At 41.3% G+C, this 16550-nt stretch overlaps 1 protein-coding gene across 1 annotated transcript; it reads right to left on the reverse strand.

The window, feature by feature from the left end:
• Positions 1–183: 183 nt before the first annotated feature.
• Positions 184–16182, reverse strand: LOC140745847 (proton-coupled amino acid transporter-like protein pathetic). Its single transcript, XM_073077773.1, has 9 exons — positions 16043–16182; positions 6758–6894; positions 5239–5383; positions 3659–3789; positions 3012–3247; positions 2114–2311; positions 1733–1838; positions 1243–1459; positions 184–421 (listed from the first exon to the last, which is right to left on the reverse strand). The coding sequence occupies exons 1-9, from the start codon at positions 16061–16063 to the stop codon at positions 227–229; spliced, it is 1386 nt and encodes a 461-aa protein (XP_072933874.1). The 5' UTR covers positions 16064–16182; the 3' UTR covers positions 184–226.
• Positions 16183–16550: the final 368 nt, after the last annotated feature.

Below are 16550 nucleotides of genomic sequence, written 5' to 3' on the forward strand. Positions count from 1 at the left end.
CACGGGCCTCACGCACATGCGTGAATTAACTCCCTGCTGGAAGCGTCCCGCGTGAGGGGACAAATCACTTAAATATAGAATATGAGTAGCATGCATACGGCTCAGAACTGCATGCCAGTACGCCACGCGTGATAAGAAAAAGCCCTCTTGAAGATTCTTTCACAGATAATAAAATACTAGAGCTATTATATTAAAATTTATTCTAAGTTTAATATATTAAAATTTATTATAAGTTTGTTATTAACCCCTTCGCGTTGGAATAAGTTCCAGCGACGAAGAGTAATACTCCTATAAAGAGTACAAATACGTTTTTCCATAGCCTCCATTGATACCTTCCTAATCCAGGATCTTCCCACACTACCAGCAATTCTATGAAAGCTGGGAATATAAATCCGATGTTGGATAAACAAAATGCACCCAACTGAAACAAAAATAAAATAATTTTATTTCTTGCATGAGGTATCTTTGTCTCTCAAAATAGTATTTTGTGGTAGTTTTCTGATAAGAGTCAAAGTTTATTCTAAGTTAATGTTTTCTACGTATCTTATTTCTTATTGTAATCTCAATAGTTCTGAGTTAATTATAATAGATTAAAATTCAATTGCAAGACCATCTTACGCCTATCATTGCTTGTTTACTGATAAATGTTAGTAGTTCCTTTGTTTTGTGAAAATAATTAAAAGGAGTAAAGCATAAAAGAACTAAAGGAAACAAACCCATTTGGAGAACTTTTCTAAGTGTTCGCTCATCAAGTGCGTGTTGGTAGACAACACATTTTAGATATCAATCAAGAAGTAGCTTATAGCAAGGAATATATACTTTTTCTTTTTTTTTTTATTTGTTAACGAGGGGGAAACCTTCAAAAGGTACCCGGTGCCGTGGGAGCGACACGGGGTTATGTGGGACTCTTACCGCACTAAAACCCCCCCGGTGGCCGTCCTCGACGCTGCGTAGAGGACTCCGGGATCTCCAACGGAACGCAACCGGAGTCCTCTTAGCGCTGTGCCCCGTCGGGCTCCGCCCAGGTGAGCTTGATACTCACCACACCGTCTGGTGTGCACGACGGTATGCGACCACACATACCGCCGTCCTTCCCGGGGTCGCTGGCCGGGCGGTTTGAGCTCCCACTCTTGCCGTCCGCAACCCCGGAAGCCCCCTTTTAGTCGCCTCTTACGACAGGCAGAGGATACCGTAGCCCTATTCTGGTCCCGGAACTACAGGGACAAAGGAATATATACTTACCAATCCCATAATATTCCCGATATTAGGGAACGCCACAGCAACAGCTGTGATGACGACTATGAATGACCCTCTGTAAACTCTCTCCCATATCCAATGCTTCGTCTGATCATGTTTCTTCGACACGTAATACCATACTAGGTTGAAAGGCGCCCAGAAATTCAGTGCGAATGTTATGAAGATCATCACTCCTATCAGGCACTTCAATACTGTTGGGAAGCTGTGGAGAAAACGTATAATTAGATCTACTTTTCATGCGGTAATACAGTGGATTTCAGTTGTCAGTTCTTCAGTTGACAGTGGAATAAAAAATAGCATCCAAATTAATAGCATCGCTTGTTATAATACGATATTATGTGATCAAATATTTGTTTTATATTTTTATGACGCGTCCACAAGCTTGGCGTTTGCTGCAAACTCTAAACCTCTAGAAATGTTTCGTTTGATCAAAAGTTATGATATAAGCGTTTTTTTAAACTGTTTAAAAACTTACGTTTCCGTTGGAAAGTTTAAGGTAACTGGTGAAATGGAATTTTCACCAAAACCCCAATATCCAAAAAATCCAACCATAATCAAAAATGATACCACAACAGTCATTCCTGAAACAACAAGCAAAAAATATCTAACTAGACTGATTAGTAGAACATTCTTATCAATTTCTGCCAAGTACACACAATACTTAGAACTTCTGACTTAGAACTATAACCCTTAGATTTCCTCACGACCTTTGCTAAATACCTTTTTACCTTTGCTACCGTTTACTTTTGCTAAATAAGTTAGTAAGAAAATTGGAGGCGCTTCTGCTTGCATTCATACATTGGGTAATTTTGAAACCACTAGCTTTAAGAAAGTTAAAAAAGCAAAGTTTATTTACCAGCGCTTAAAACAATGGGAAACTTCCTCGGATCCTTCATACTATTCTCAATGGGTAATGATACTCCAATGCCCTCCATAGCGAAGATAACAATGCCACAGAACTCGAAGAATCCTGTACCATCCTTCCATGCCGGTACTGTTGTGATGCACGGTGCTACTTGCATACTGTAGTATATTGTTGCTATTACACAGGCCACTGAAAATATGTAGAGTTACTAAGTTAGAAAGGCAATTGGACTATCGCTACACCTATTTATAGCGTGAAACAGTTTTGTTTTGGGTGGACGGGTGTATATGCCGTCTAACTTATATAAAAAACGACATCTGACATCCCTTAGGAGTCAGATAGTTAGGAGTCCCTTAGGACAATGCAGCTGTGATCAAATTCCCATTGAACTTCTGTTTCATATGGACTTGATTACAAATATCCATGAAAGTGAACACTTATCATCACGTTTTTAAGGTACCCTTTGTGCAGTACTCCGGCGGCAGCACCGCCAAACCTATTTCTGCCTCATACAGTGTTAAGCGCTGCTGTGTTCTGATTTGAAGGCTGTGGTAAGGGAGGCATACTTTCCGAGGCGTTCCAGCTTAGTCCTCAGGCGGCGCATCTGTGGACGACCTCAGGTAAAAGATCTTATCCTATCCGGGGTTGATTACAGCTATTCATGAGCGGCAGTAGCCATTTACCATCAAGTGGACTGCATGCTCGTCTGCTACTCTTATATTATAGAAAAAAGATCACATGCTCGTTTGCTTTTCCAATCGTATAAACATAGTCGTCAAGTCGTCAACCTATTACAGCCCTACTGCTAGGCATGGCGAAGTGCGTATTGGTAGACTTATAAAAATAGTAGGTATGTGGAATCAAGTTCGTGTAATTATCATAAACTTACCAATAAATACATCACCAAGCATCGAAAATGGAGCAAGATACTTCAGGGTAGTTATCATACAGAGTAACAATATAGGAACTAGTAGGGCTAGGACGTATAACCTCAATCGGTCTATGTCCCCTGGAGCAACTCCATCCGCGGATTCAATTACCTCTTTTATTGTTTTCGCTATTATTATTTGGTATACGCAGCAGGCGCCGAATAGATCTATGCATATGATGGCGTCCACTGCGTACCTGGAAGTAAAGAAATGATTATATAGTTCTCAGGTTTAGAGCTAAAAAAACTTCATGTCAGTTTGAAAGTGGTAGAATACTTTATCGTTCGTCTCTGGAAGCAAGCCACATCTATTTCCGCCTAATACCAACTGTGTAAGACACTGTTATGTTACGGTTTGAAGGATGTCGTAACGGAGACATATATATCAGCGGCGTTCTACTTAGTCCTCAAGGGTAGCAAATTAGCTATGCATATTTTACCAAAATCAAGTTAGAATTTTATCTTTCTGGGTTTGATTACAAATATCTACTAGCGACAGTAGCCATTTATCATCAGGTGGACTGTATACTTGTATGCTACTTCAATCTTACACACATAATAAATAATTACTTCTTTCCGATTGTTATAAACGATCATGATGACCATACCTGAACCATTTGCTGTACTTCCTCACACTAGGGAAGGGTCCAACTTCTAACGCAGCTTCCGCTACGTCGGGATAGGACATCTCCGCCAAATGTAACCGCATACAGAGAGTCTGTGCTGATGTCACTAGGATCTGAAATTTTAAAATCGATATTTTTAATATAGGAGTAGCAGACGAGCAGTCCACCTGATGGTAAGTAGCCACTGTCGCCTAAGCACATCTATAACCATTCCCAGATAGGATTACATATTCCAATCTGAGGTCGGCCTCAGATGCACCGCTACCCTGAGGACTAAGCTGGAACGCCTTGGAAAAGTATGTCTCCCTTACCTCACCGATAGTATTATTTTTTTTTTTAACATGAGTGAATATTTTAGGTGTCTTTCTTTGGCTGCATACCTTGGGCCTTCTCACTCTACAAAATATCATACTGATTTACATAAAAATAGGGCCTGTTTTTAATGATTGTTTGACGACCTGCGTGGCGAAGCTGTCATTGTATCGGTCTGGTATTCAGGTCTTGCTACCAGGACAACTATGTAGATATCTAAATGATGAATTTAGATCTGTCTTCTGGGTCTGAATGAGTGTTCAAAGCACAGAAAAAATCCTAATTTTGGGGCTATGAAGTAGCAAGTATTATCAGTCAGTATGAGTCAAAAATCAGAAAAGAAGCTCATGAATTGAAGGTTTCTACTCGTAGATAGATGTAGATTTAGTTACTCAAAGTACCATGAATATTTCCACGCGAAAACCCGAGACCTAGTTTTAGATCGTAACACATCCAAACATAGTGTTGGACTCCGGAAAAAGTTCAGGAAAAATCTTTCCTTTTCCGAAGTTTGCAACGAAAAATTGCGAACGGAAGATTTGGAGGTGCCACGCGAAATAAAGTCTGCGATTCAACGTAGTGGCAAACGTAGAATTTGTTTTCAAATATCGTCAAAATATTTTGAGATTTTTCAATTTTCATTTTGGTTCAAATAATATTTTGTTAGGGTAATAGAGGTTCTATTTCTTTTTTTTACTGTTTTTAATATTACGGTTTAATATTTTAAACGAAAAATACCAGTTTGTTATTTATGACCCTTATTTATTTTAAACCTTTTTTAGTATTAATTTGTTATTACAGTAATAGATGCTCTGTAAAAAATTCAGGTGTCTATCTATCTATTACGTATTAAGAGATAGAGCCCTGTAACTGATGGGCATACACACAGACAGTTGTTTTGTATGAAGTTGGTTACAGATGCTCTTTTTTATAATATAGGTCTAGCAGACGAGCATGCAGTCCACCTGATGGTAAGTGGCTACTGCCGCCCATGGACATCTGTTATAAACCCCTCATAGGATTATTCCTGAGAAATAAGCTGGAAAACCACGGAAAAGAAGGGCTCCCTTGTCACACCATCCAAACCAGAATACAGCAGCGCTTAACACTGTTGTGATTAGGCAGAAATAGGTGTGGCGGTGATGCCATAGGAACCACATGGTGGAGGGTAGAAGGTGGTAGCTTCTACCCTCCACCACTACCACCTTCAAGCTCATTTGGTACTTCAATATAATGAAATAGAAACTTACGTGAACACAGTATGTGATGTAAAATCCGAAAATAACGGTGAATACTAATGAAGTCCAAAGGCCGCCTTTCATGTAGGCCTCGTGTATTCCTAAGATCCCTCCTCCCAAACATCCCTTTATGAGATGTCCCGTTGATTCTATAACACTGAAAAAAAAGATACGTAAAAATATTACATGCATAAATATATTTTTGAAAGTGGAAGAACCCCTTGTGGTTCGACTCCGACGGCACCACCGCAGCACCTATTTCTGCCTCATAATAGCAGCGTTAAACGCTGCTGTGTTCTAGTTTGAAGGATGTGGTATGGGAGCCATACTTTTCCGACGCGTTCCAGCTTAGTCCTCAGGGGTAGCGGCGCATCGTGGCCGACCTCAGGTAGGAACACTAATCCTATCTGGGGTTGATTAAAGAGGTCTATGAGCGGCAGTCGCCACTTACCATCAGGTGGACTGCATGCTCGTTTGCTACTACTATATTATAAAAAAGTATGTATAAAAACAAATAAGCCAAAGTGCTTAAAAATATAGCTCATGACACTCACACAATTTAGAAGAATTCAACGACATCTCATACGATAAAATACATCAAGCCGTTTGGGTTATGGGGCGGGTCACAGAATGAGACATACAGTACATACATACACGAGAAAAACTTTCTCTCCGCAGTCTTTTAAAAATCATAAAAAGCATGATAATGGCATTTTTATGAAGCAGTTTAAAGAGTTCATGGTCGTACAAAATATATATTCATACAAGTCCCAAATATTTTACACTCGAAAGAATTTAAATACTCGTACATTCATTCAATGCGTATAATTGTGTTGTATGACAGTCGAATAAATAACTGATACCGAATGTTAATTTGTGTGAAGGTCTTCGGTTTGTAAAATATAATTTGGAACTCATTGCGTAATAAGGATTGCAACCAATATTATCTTTAATATAAGATCTTTAGTAAATTATGCTACTGTTTGAGGTCGATAAATATACGTACAAGACGTCATAGTACTAATTAGACAATTATTTTAAAAATGCTCGTCTGCTACTCTTATATTTAAAAAAAAATAAGTGCGAGTCGAATTCTCACAGTAAAGACTCCGTGGCACCAACATTTTTATTAAACTTTTATTTTTAGTAGCTGTTGTAGCCATAAAAATAAATGAACTGTGAAAATTTAAACTTATGGTAAAAAAATAAAGCGAAACATTATTTGAAAGATTTTATTTATTTTTAGTATTTGTTGTTAAAGCGGCCACTTATCACGGTTCAAGAGACAGCCCTTTGACAGACTGACAGACCGCGGAGGCTTAATAATATGGCTCCGTTTTTACCCTTTGGGTACGGAATCCTAAAAATACTCGACTGCTTAAAAATAGACACATTCATGTACATAATAATTTTAAAAAACATATAGTGTGCATTTGTGAAAGTGACTATTTTTAATTAAAACTTTAATCCTAATATATTCTAGGTATTCTAGGTATAGATAAAATGTATAAAAAAGGGTATTGATACATACTTTGTAGGCTTCGCCACTTGTCTAGCGGCGACGAAGTCATAGGGCTCCTTATCTGTATAAAGGGTGTACTTCTGCTTTGGGGGTGGTTGAGGTGGCTTTGTTGGGTCCACATCTTCTATGTGTGTTCGCGTATTCAGCTGAAACGATAAATTGATATAAATTATGTAATTGATTAAATAATTATTCATTGTTTTAATTTTTTTTTATCACATGTTAAGGGCGAAGTAAACTTTGGATAGGAAACCTAAGTGTCTTTAAATTCTCTAAAAAGTAATCAAATAATTTCTCTCTCATTGCTCATTGCAATTATACAAAAAAACAATTTTGGTCCATAAATACATATAGTTTGTGATTAATTTAAAAAGCGCCATCTATCGGACTTGGCAAAGGAGGACAAAATGGCCCCTGTAGCACTACCATGAGTTTACAAAAGTATTACTCGCTAGCGACTGCGTAAAATAAATGTATGAAAAATTGTACAGTGCCTCTGGTGGTTACTCGTAGAACTAAAATCCGTAGTGGCGTAACTCGATACGTAAAAAACCTATCGAAATCAAATCGCTAGCGAATGTCATTATGATCTATTGCCATACAAATTCGGTCCCATGAGTCATTAATTTGACAGACGTTGTCAAGAAATACCGTAACGATAGTAGTTATGTTATTCACTAGCAAAATGACAATAGTTTTCTATTTACAATTTCTATAGTGGCGTTTCTAAGCCAACTCATGGTAGTGCTACTGTTAGCCTACTTAGTACTTACTTTTACCTTTAGTGCAATATAAGTACGGCTTACGGTTCTGTTACGTAATTGTGGAATATCAATGAGTTGCAGTTGCATTATGGTGAATACATATTAGAGCGCTAATTTGTAACGTTTATGTAGTGCTCATCAGTGATTATAGTGTTAGCCGTGTGGTTGAAACTCGGCCACGATCGAGGGGCGCAGGTTCGAATACCAGGCACTTCTGATTTTTCAGTTATGTGCGTTTTAGAAATCAGTAATCACTTGCTTTAACGGCGAAGGAAAACATCGTACGGGAAGTCTACCAAGGCACGGAAGGCACGCACTTGGCCAGCGCGGTGGACTATGGTCTAATCCTTCTCATTCTGAGAGGAGACCCGCGCTCAGAAGTGGGACAGTAATGGATTGATAACAGATGTAGTGCTCAGGCATATTCTGTAACGGTTCTATCTTATTTGGTTTTGATCTGTCGTTCACCGGACCTTTGCGTGTCACGTTTTGACCATGCATTTGGCATTAACCCTAATTATGTCCAACTGCTGGGATTTCCCCACGACTGTGGGAGGCTTGGATGGTCCACCGTCATGCCGCATCAATGGGAATCGATGACGATGACGGGTTCAGCTATGGCCTTCCATGAATACTAATCCACGGCTTTATGTCCCACACACGTCTCCTCTGAAGCACAGAAGTGCACAAGTTTTGCCACTAGCGGTTACCCATCCAACTGGCGACCGTGTAAGATGTTATTTTACTTTGTAGATCACAATGTAAAAAAATGTGTTATAAAGATTTTTTATTCTAGAAAATTAAGATGTCATGTCCTTATTTGTTTTGTGGAAGACACATTCGAATGGTTAAATGTTCTGTTACAAATAAGCGCTCTAATGTGTCCTTACCTTATGAAAAATGTAAGATGTGGCAATCCTTGGAAAACACACGAATACTAATATTGAGGAAAAATCTTCATACCACAGATGCAGGTTTTAATTCAAGACTGATCTTTATGTTATATAATTTCCTTGTTTTATCACACGTATAAAATCTGGTCTCATTTACTTGTCTTATTTATAAGAGCACAAGATATAACAGGGGCTCTACTTGAAGCCGATCACAGATCTGCTGCCACTCGAGGGCTAAGATAGTCGCCTCATATGTAGCTAGTAAAACGAAGTGATGAAAACAGAGAATGACTAATAAACTGTATTTATGGACCAAAATGACTTTTTTTTTTATCCTATAACCTAACGATTAGGCAGACGTGCTACCTGATGGAAAGTAGTCAACGCCGCCTATGGACATTTGCAACACCAGAGGAGTCGCCAATGCATCGCCGGCTTTGTATGAGAGCTCTTCTTGCACCTTTTTTGAAGAGCCCCATGTCATAGCGCTCCGGGAATACCTCAGGAGGAAGTTCATTCCACATCTTACACGTCCGCGGCAAGAACGTCCGTGCAAACCGAACCGTGGAGGACCGCCACGAGTCCAGTTGGTGTGGATGGAACTTCATCCTTCGGCGAGTGGTGCGATGGAGGAATGGTGACGTAGGCACCAGGTCAAATAGTTCCTCGGAACACCCACCATTGTAAAGCCGGTAGAACACACAGAGGGAACCTATGTCCCTCCGCAAACTCAAAGGTCAAGAGATCACCGGGTCGTTGACGATTCGGACCGCGCGTTTCTGCACGGAGTCAAGTGGGTTAAGTTGGTATTGGGGCGCCCCTGCCCAGAGATGTGAGCAGTACTCCATGTGGGGTCTCACTTGCGCCTTGTAAAGCAGAAGGAGTTGCCCCGCGCTGAAGTACCGCTTCGCTCTGTTCAAGACGCCCAGTTTTCTTGATGCCAACTTCGCCTTAACATCCAAATGACCCCGATACTGCACGTCACACGATATGTCAACTCCCAGGATCCCCACACTTTTACCAATGGTGAGCGGGATACCTTGGAACCGTGGCGCTATGACGAATGGGGTTTTTTTAGCGGTAAACGCGCAGACTTGTGTCTTCGTGGGGTTAAACTCAACAAGGTTAAGTCGACCCCATGTCGAGACCTGCTCCAGAGAGTCCTCGATTTCAGACACAAGTCGGATTCTGCTTTCTTCCACGAGAGTCCGAGAGGTATTTGCGCGGCCTGTATACGTAGCGTCTCCCGTACTATCATCTGCATAGCAATGTATGTTGCCTACTTGTTGCAACATATCATTGATATGCAGAATGAATAGTGTGGGAGATAGGACTGAGCCCTGGGGCACGCCAGCGTTTACAGGTTTCGTGTCAGAGCAGCATCCGTCGACGACGACTTTGATGTGCCGCTCCGACAGAAAGCTGGTTGCCCATGCGCATAACCTCTCAGGAAGACCGTAAGATGGAAGCTTCGCGAGAAGGGCTCTATGCCAGACCCGGTCAAAGGCCTTCGTGATATCCAGGCTAACCGCCAATGCCTCACCATTGCTCTCAATGGCTTGCGCCCATCGGTGTGTGAGATAGACTAGAAGGTCACCAGCTGAACGGCCCTTGCGAAAACCATATTGATGATCGCTGATCAGCTGGTGATCCTCGAGGTACCTCAGGAGCTGTGTGTTTATAACACGCTCCATCACCTTTGAGAGCAGGGAGGTTATCGCTATACGCCTGTAGTTGGCCGGGTCACTGCGATCACCCTTTTTAGGGATCGGATGTACAAGAGCAACCTTCCACGAAGACGGTACTTGTCCTGTGGTGTAGGAAAGCGAGAATAAGCGCGTTAAGATGGGAGTCAACTCGGGAGCACACGTCCTCAGCACCACCGCGGGGATTTCGTCCGGCCCACTCGACTTCTTGACATCAAGAGACAATAGAGCTCGCCTGACAGCTTTCTGTGTAAACCGTATATTAGGCATAGAGCTCTCACACCGCGGGATGGTAGGCGGTGTGGCTTCTCGGTCGTCGAGAGTCGAGTTTGAGGCAAAGAGGGTACCCAGAAGGTCGGCTTTCCCCTTTGCCGTATGGGCCAGAGAATCATCTGGTTTCCGCAGGGGTGGTAGTGAAGATTGACAGAAATTACCCTCGACAGCTTTGGCCAGCGACCAGAAGGCTCTACTCCCGGAGGGGTAACCAAGTAGCCGCTCGCCAATTCTGCCGATGTGCCTAGACTTCGCCTTAGCCATATGCTTCTTTGCTGAACGGGAGGCAGCGTTGAAAGCCGTTCGAAGCTCGGGGGTCTTCGGATCCTTGCACGCGTGCGCTGACGCCCAGGCTTGGTAGATCTCTTGCTTATGACGTGATGTCTTAGCGCAAGACCCATCAAACCAGGGCTGACTCCGCCCACCGACGGATACGACAGAGTTTGGAATAAAGCATTCCATGCCCTGCCGAATCACGTCGGCCACAGAGTCAGCGCACGTGCTAGGATCACTCGAGACGAAACACAGCTGCCTCCACGGGTATGATGCCAGGAATTCCCGTAACCCGTCTCAATCTGCTGACCTGTAGTGCCAAACTTGTCGCTTCCCAGGGGGTCGAGCCCCCATGGGACGCGACAAGGGCACAGAAGAACTTACCAAGCAATGGTCAGAAGATCCAAGAGGAGCCTTGACCATTACTTGGTAGTCTTCAGGACGGTTGGTCAGCAGAAGATCCAGCAAAGAGGCAGTATGGGTCTCTACATCAGGTACCCTTGTAGGGCCGGGTACGACCTGGGAGAGCCCATATGCCAAAAAGAAGTCATACGCAGTTCTTCCGGCAAAGTCAGTGGTTCGGGAGCCCAGCCACTCAATATGGTGGGCATTCAAGTCACCCAGAATCACCAACTCCGCCGAAGGACACTGCTGCAGCATCCTGTCAATTGCCCACTGGACGTGCTCGAATAATCGAGTTGTCTCGACATCTCCGCTATAGGACCTATATAGGCACGCGTAGACATGGGTCTGCCCCCCAATATCTGCGCGCACCCACAACAAAGATAGGTCCTTGTCTTCAAGGCAGCTGAGACGGCGGCAGCAGATATCACCCTGAACATACACACGGGGTATGTGTGTATGCTCGACGCCTAAAAGCATATTGTAAACTGTAGCCGGGGTAATCTAAATACGATGTATCGCCCGAGGGCGATATCTGCGTCTCCGTCAAAAAGAGGAAAGCCGGCTTTGCTGTCTCAAGGTGGTGGTGGACAGCATCCAGATTGGAATGGAGCCCCCTGATGTTGCACATATCCAAAGTAAGTGTGGAGGAGGTCGCCGCTGTGAATACCTTTTCCTTTTTCTGCCTTTTCATTGGTGGTTCAAAGAGATGAAGGACTAGAAAGGATTTGCGGTGCTCCGCCGACACTCCACGGGACAAAGTGCGGGTCTCGTAGCGCCGTGCTTACAGTGGTAATGTGGGATGCTGGCGCGGGGGACGGAGGGGCCCCCGGTCCCCCCCGTGCACGACTACCCGGCTCCACTCCGGTCTCTTACTCCGGCAGGGTAATCGTGCAACGGGACTTTTCGCCGGTTGGCGGGACAGCCTCCCGGGCCAGAGGTTGACGGTGTTGCCCGGGTTCGGGTCCCCAACTAACCGGCGGGCGGCCAGCGGACAACCGTTTCACCGGGTCTCCCTGGCCCCCGCGCCAACGCACCACGCCTCCGAGAGCAACGATGCTTAAAGAGACCCACCGGACCCGAAGGTTACGCCGTCAGAAACACCACAAGAGGATGGGCAGGGGGGGTTAAGGGGATGAACTGGCTCCCAGGCGCACTACCGAAACACGACGAGTCGTTATTAACGGTAGACTCCGGCCTGAGGGTGGTAGCTAGCCAGGCAGATCCCACGAAGAGATCTTACCACCAAGCGTGACACCTTTGGGAATACGCCAGGCAGTGTCAGACGCAGCGACAAGTAGGATGTTAAATGCCCGAGTAGACGCTGCTGCCCATCTACCCCGTAGATGCCCTTAGTCGGCTTCTACGACACCCACGGGCAGACATGGGGTGGTCTATTCGCCGCCGGAACCACACGGCCAAAACTTAAATACTTCATAATATATTTGATATATTATGAATATATTTAAGGACTTAAATATATTCATAATATATTTTGGAATAGAACCAAGAAAGAATGACAAAGTTTTCATCAATAGATGGCAATTCAATATTTCTTATATTACGAAAGGTATAAAGGATGTCCATGAGCAGCAGTAACCGGTTACTATCAAGTAGACTGCATACTAGTTTGCCATTTCAATATCTAAGAAAGTATTTTTCTCTTATCACACCTTTTAAACCATAACACAGCAGCGCTTAACACTACTGTGATTTGACAGAAGTAAGTGTGGCTTACAGCCGATGTTAGTGATAAAACACCTTTCTGTAGCACTACCATGAGTTGGCATAGAAACGCCACTATAGAAATTGTAAATAGAAAACTATTGTCATTTTGCTAGTGAATAACATAACTACTATCGTTACGGTATTTGTTGACAACGTCTGTCAAATTAATGACTCATGGGACCGAATTTGTATGGCAATAGATCATAATGACATTCGCTAGCGATTTGATTTCGATAGGTTTTTTACGTATCGAGTTACGCCACTACGGATTTTAGTTCTACGAGTAACCACCAGAGGCGCTGTACAATTTTTCATACATTTATTTTACGCAGTCGCTAGCGAGTAATACTTTTGTAAACTCATGGTAGTGCTACAGTACTCCAGATTGTAGTAAAACATAATAATTACTTTCTTGTAGATATGGAAGTTTTACAGTTTATCTATATTACGGTACGTACGGTATCTTTATTACGTTACGGTCGTGAGTTGAAACCACTACAAACAAGATAAGTGTTTTAACTATTTATTTATAACCTATGATATTCTTGTTATATAAAAATAGCAGCAAAAGTAGACATACTTTTCCGAGGCGTTCCAGCTTAGTGCTCAGGGTTAGCGGCGCATCTATGGCCGACCTCAGGTAGGAATATCTAATCCTATCTGAGGTTGATTACAGATGTCTATTGGCGGCAGTAGCCACTTACCATCAGGTGGACTGCATGCTCGTCTGCTACTCCTATATTATAAAAAAAATACATTATAGGTCTATTTTGGCCATTACTGGAGTACGAAAGGTAATTGGGTAATGTTTTTAAGCGTATGTGTGTATGTTTGCATGTATTTGTCATTCTTTGTCACGTCCTACAGTCCAAATAGCTTGAGGCATTTTAATATACGAGTATAAAGCCTTTAGGAGTATAAAGCTTATGGTATCGAATTCAAATCCATTTTAATTCGTCGAAATTGTGGTAGAAACACATAAATTAGTAAAGATTATTCGCTCCTAACAAGAAAATGTAACCTTTTGACAATTGTCACTGTCAATTATTTTCGTGTTTGAAAAATATTAAAAAAATGAAGTTTTTAGATCTGGAGGCACGGCAGTGCCTCCGCCAAGTCGAGCCTTTCTTTATTTCCGCGTAAATTACACATGACAGCCATTAAACGGCTGACAGACTTGTCAGCTGTTAAGGTCATTAATGGCGTCCTTCAATTACAAAGCGGTGAGATATCTATACTTACCTACGGAGTAAAATAAGCAACAGTTATTTCCTTTTCATTCAATTGGTTTTAAGTTTTTAACAATCATTACTAATTTTGGATAAAACAAAAAAGTAAAATAAAGACATATTTCTTATATATTTTTGAATGCCATTAAGCCAACATTCACTATATATTTCTTTAAGGAGAAGAACTGAAAGAATCATAACACACATTTTTTCCATTTAAGTTAGGTATGCAATGAGTTTCGCTGATGAAGCATGTGGAGCTGGAACACTCTATCACGCAAGTGATCATCATCAACCCATTACTGTCCCACTGCTGGGCACGAGTCTCCTCTCAAAGTGAGAAGGATTAGGCCATAGTCCACCGCGCTGGCCAAGTGTGTATCAGTAGACTTCACATACCTCGAGATTTTTTTTTATAAATATCTCAGGTTTGCAAGTTTCCTCATGATGTTTTCCTTCACTGTTTCAGCAAGTGATAATTAATTTCTAATACGCACATAATTTCGAAAAATCAGAGGTGCGTGCCTGATTTGAACCTCGGACGAGTTTCTTAACCACTAGGCTATCGCTGCCATTGCCATTAATATATGAAGGTGGTAGAACTCTTTGTGGTTCGCCACCGGCGGTACCTATTTCTGCCTAATAGCAACAGTATTAAACACTTCTGTGTTCCTTACCCTTAGTATGAGTTTGTACGTTTGCTCGAAAACGTTCATCGCTTACGTTTTCGCATGCACAGCGCCCCCGTGGACCGTATTGGAACTAAATTGGTACTGGTTTGAACTTAAACGGGGTTGTATAAGAGCAAAATACTTTTCCGAAGCATTCCAGCTTAGTCCTCAGGGATAGCAGCGCATCTGCACTGCAGATTCTGCAGCCGTACACAAATGTCCTTGTCGGCAGTAGCCACTTACCATCAGGTGGACTGCATGCTCGTCTGCTATTCCTATATTATTAAAAAGAAGATACTTGCCTAATTTTCACTTTATTAACTCTGGGTCATAGATTAGTAAAGATTACTCACTCCTAACAAGAAAATGTACCCAGTTTTGAGAATTGAAATACTTGCGTAAAAAAGTTTTGCCACGTCCCCGTGCTAAAATATCCCTAAAATATTTGAAATAATTATTTATTTATTAAGTAAATTACGCAGTATTAGTTATTTATTCGTAAATTTTCTCTAAAAATGTTTTTATTTGTCAAGAATTCAAAAAAAGAACTTACGATAATAAGCCGTTTGTGGCTTCATTCCATTTCAAGGCGGCGAAGTATCTTTACTAATCTATGCTCTGGGTTTATACTTTCACTCCAAATTGTACAGGTTACGAGCTGACCCGGCAAACATTGTGTTGCCATATCAATAAAAAAATGTTAAGGGTGAACAAACCTTATCACTTAGAGGTAGAAAAATAAATAGTATGAAAAATAGATAGTAGCCGATTCTCCGACCTACTGAATATGGATATAAAATTTGGTGTAAATCGGTAAAGCCGTTTCGGAGGAGTACGGTCACTTATATTGTGACACGAGAATTTTATATATAAGATTATTTGTATAACTTGTATGTGTATAAATAAATTAAATAAAAAAAAAAATAATTGTCAATACCCCGATGGTTAAATGGCAAAATTTGTCAAATTTCTAGATTTTAACTTCATAAAGATTGGCAAATAATGCGTAATTAATAATTAATGATTATAATAACACAATTTAAATTTAGAAGCGTTATATTTAGAACATTAATCGATAACTGTTTAAACAATTAATTTAATTGTATAAAAAAATACAAAAGGACACGTGACATTGAATGTCAAAACTTTTTTATATTATTTTTTGGTAATAAAAAGGTATGACGGTAACGATGTGTTTCGAGCGTGAGAAGTATTTTTGGAAATACAGCCTTAATTTTAATAACAAGTTTTATTTATGAGTTTTAAACAAAATATTTTTGGATCGAAAACCGGTTTGGAGTTTTAAACACAAAATTATTCCGATAGCAAATACTATTAAAAAAAAAATTACTTACATGATTCGAGTTCAATTCCATTTTCAAATTTAACTTTTTAATAACGTATCCTCGTCATGGCATACGCGGTTGCGAACTGACTGCCTTATAGTGTCAATTGTAACATCGCAGGCTGCGCGTCTGTATGACCTTGCTCGCGATACTCGCGTCGAAAAGTGATTATGAAAATATTCTGTCATTATTATGTTTAACTAGTCTTTGCCCGCGGCTTCACCCGCGTTTAAAAGAAAATAATATAACATACTAACTTACATAAAACTGTAAATTCGTACTTTCAACTTTGCTAAAGATCATCACTTGAACAAATGCATAGTTTACGATTAAATCCTTACTAATATCGATTAAAATAATCTATGTTTTGGGTCCAAAATATCGATTCTCCGATTAATCGATCTTAAATCGCCATCCCTAGTTCCCGTGGGATTTCCGGGATAAAAACTATCCTATATCCTTTCTCGGGTCTCAGACTATCTTTGTACAAAATTTCATTAAAATCGGTTCAGTGGCT

This window comes from Epargyreus clarus, unplaced genomic scaffold, assembly GCF_041222505.1.
Source record: "Epargyreus clarus isolate Ecla_fem2 unplaced genomic scaffold, WU_Ecla_fem_2.2 ptg000011l, whole genome shotgun sequence".
Classification (NCBI taxonomy): Eukaryota; Metazoa; Arthropoda; class Insecta; order Lepidoptera; family Hesperiidae; genus Epargyreus; species Epargyreus clarus.

Excerpts from the sequence above, each read along its gene's own strand:
- LOC140745847 (XM_073077773.1), bottom strand. The coding sequence starts at position 16,063 with ATGGAATTGAACTCGAATCAT. Across the intron at positions 2,312-3,011 it reads GCTTGGTGATGTATTTATTG|TGGCCTGTGTAATAGCAACA; the intron begins GTAAGTTTATGA and ends ACATATTTTCAG. Across the intron at positions 1,460-1,732 it reads TTAAACTTTCCAACGGAAAC|CTTCCCAACAGTATTGAAGT; the intron begins GTAAGTTTTTAA and ends TTTTCTCCACAG.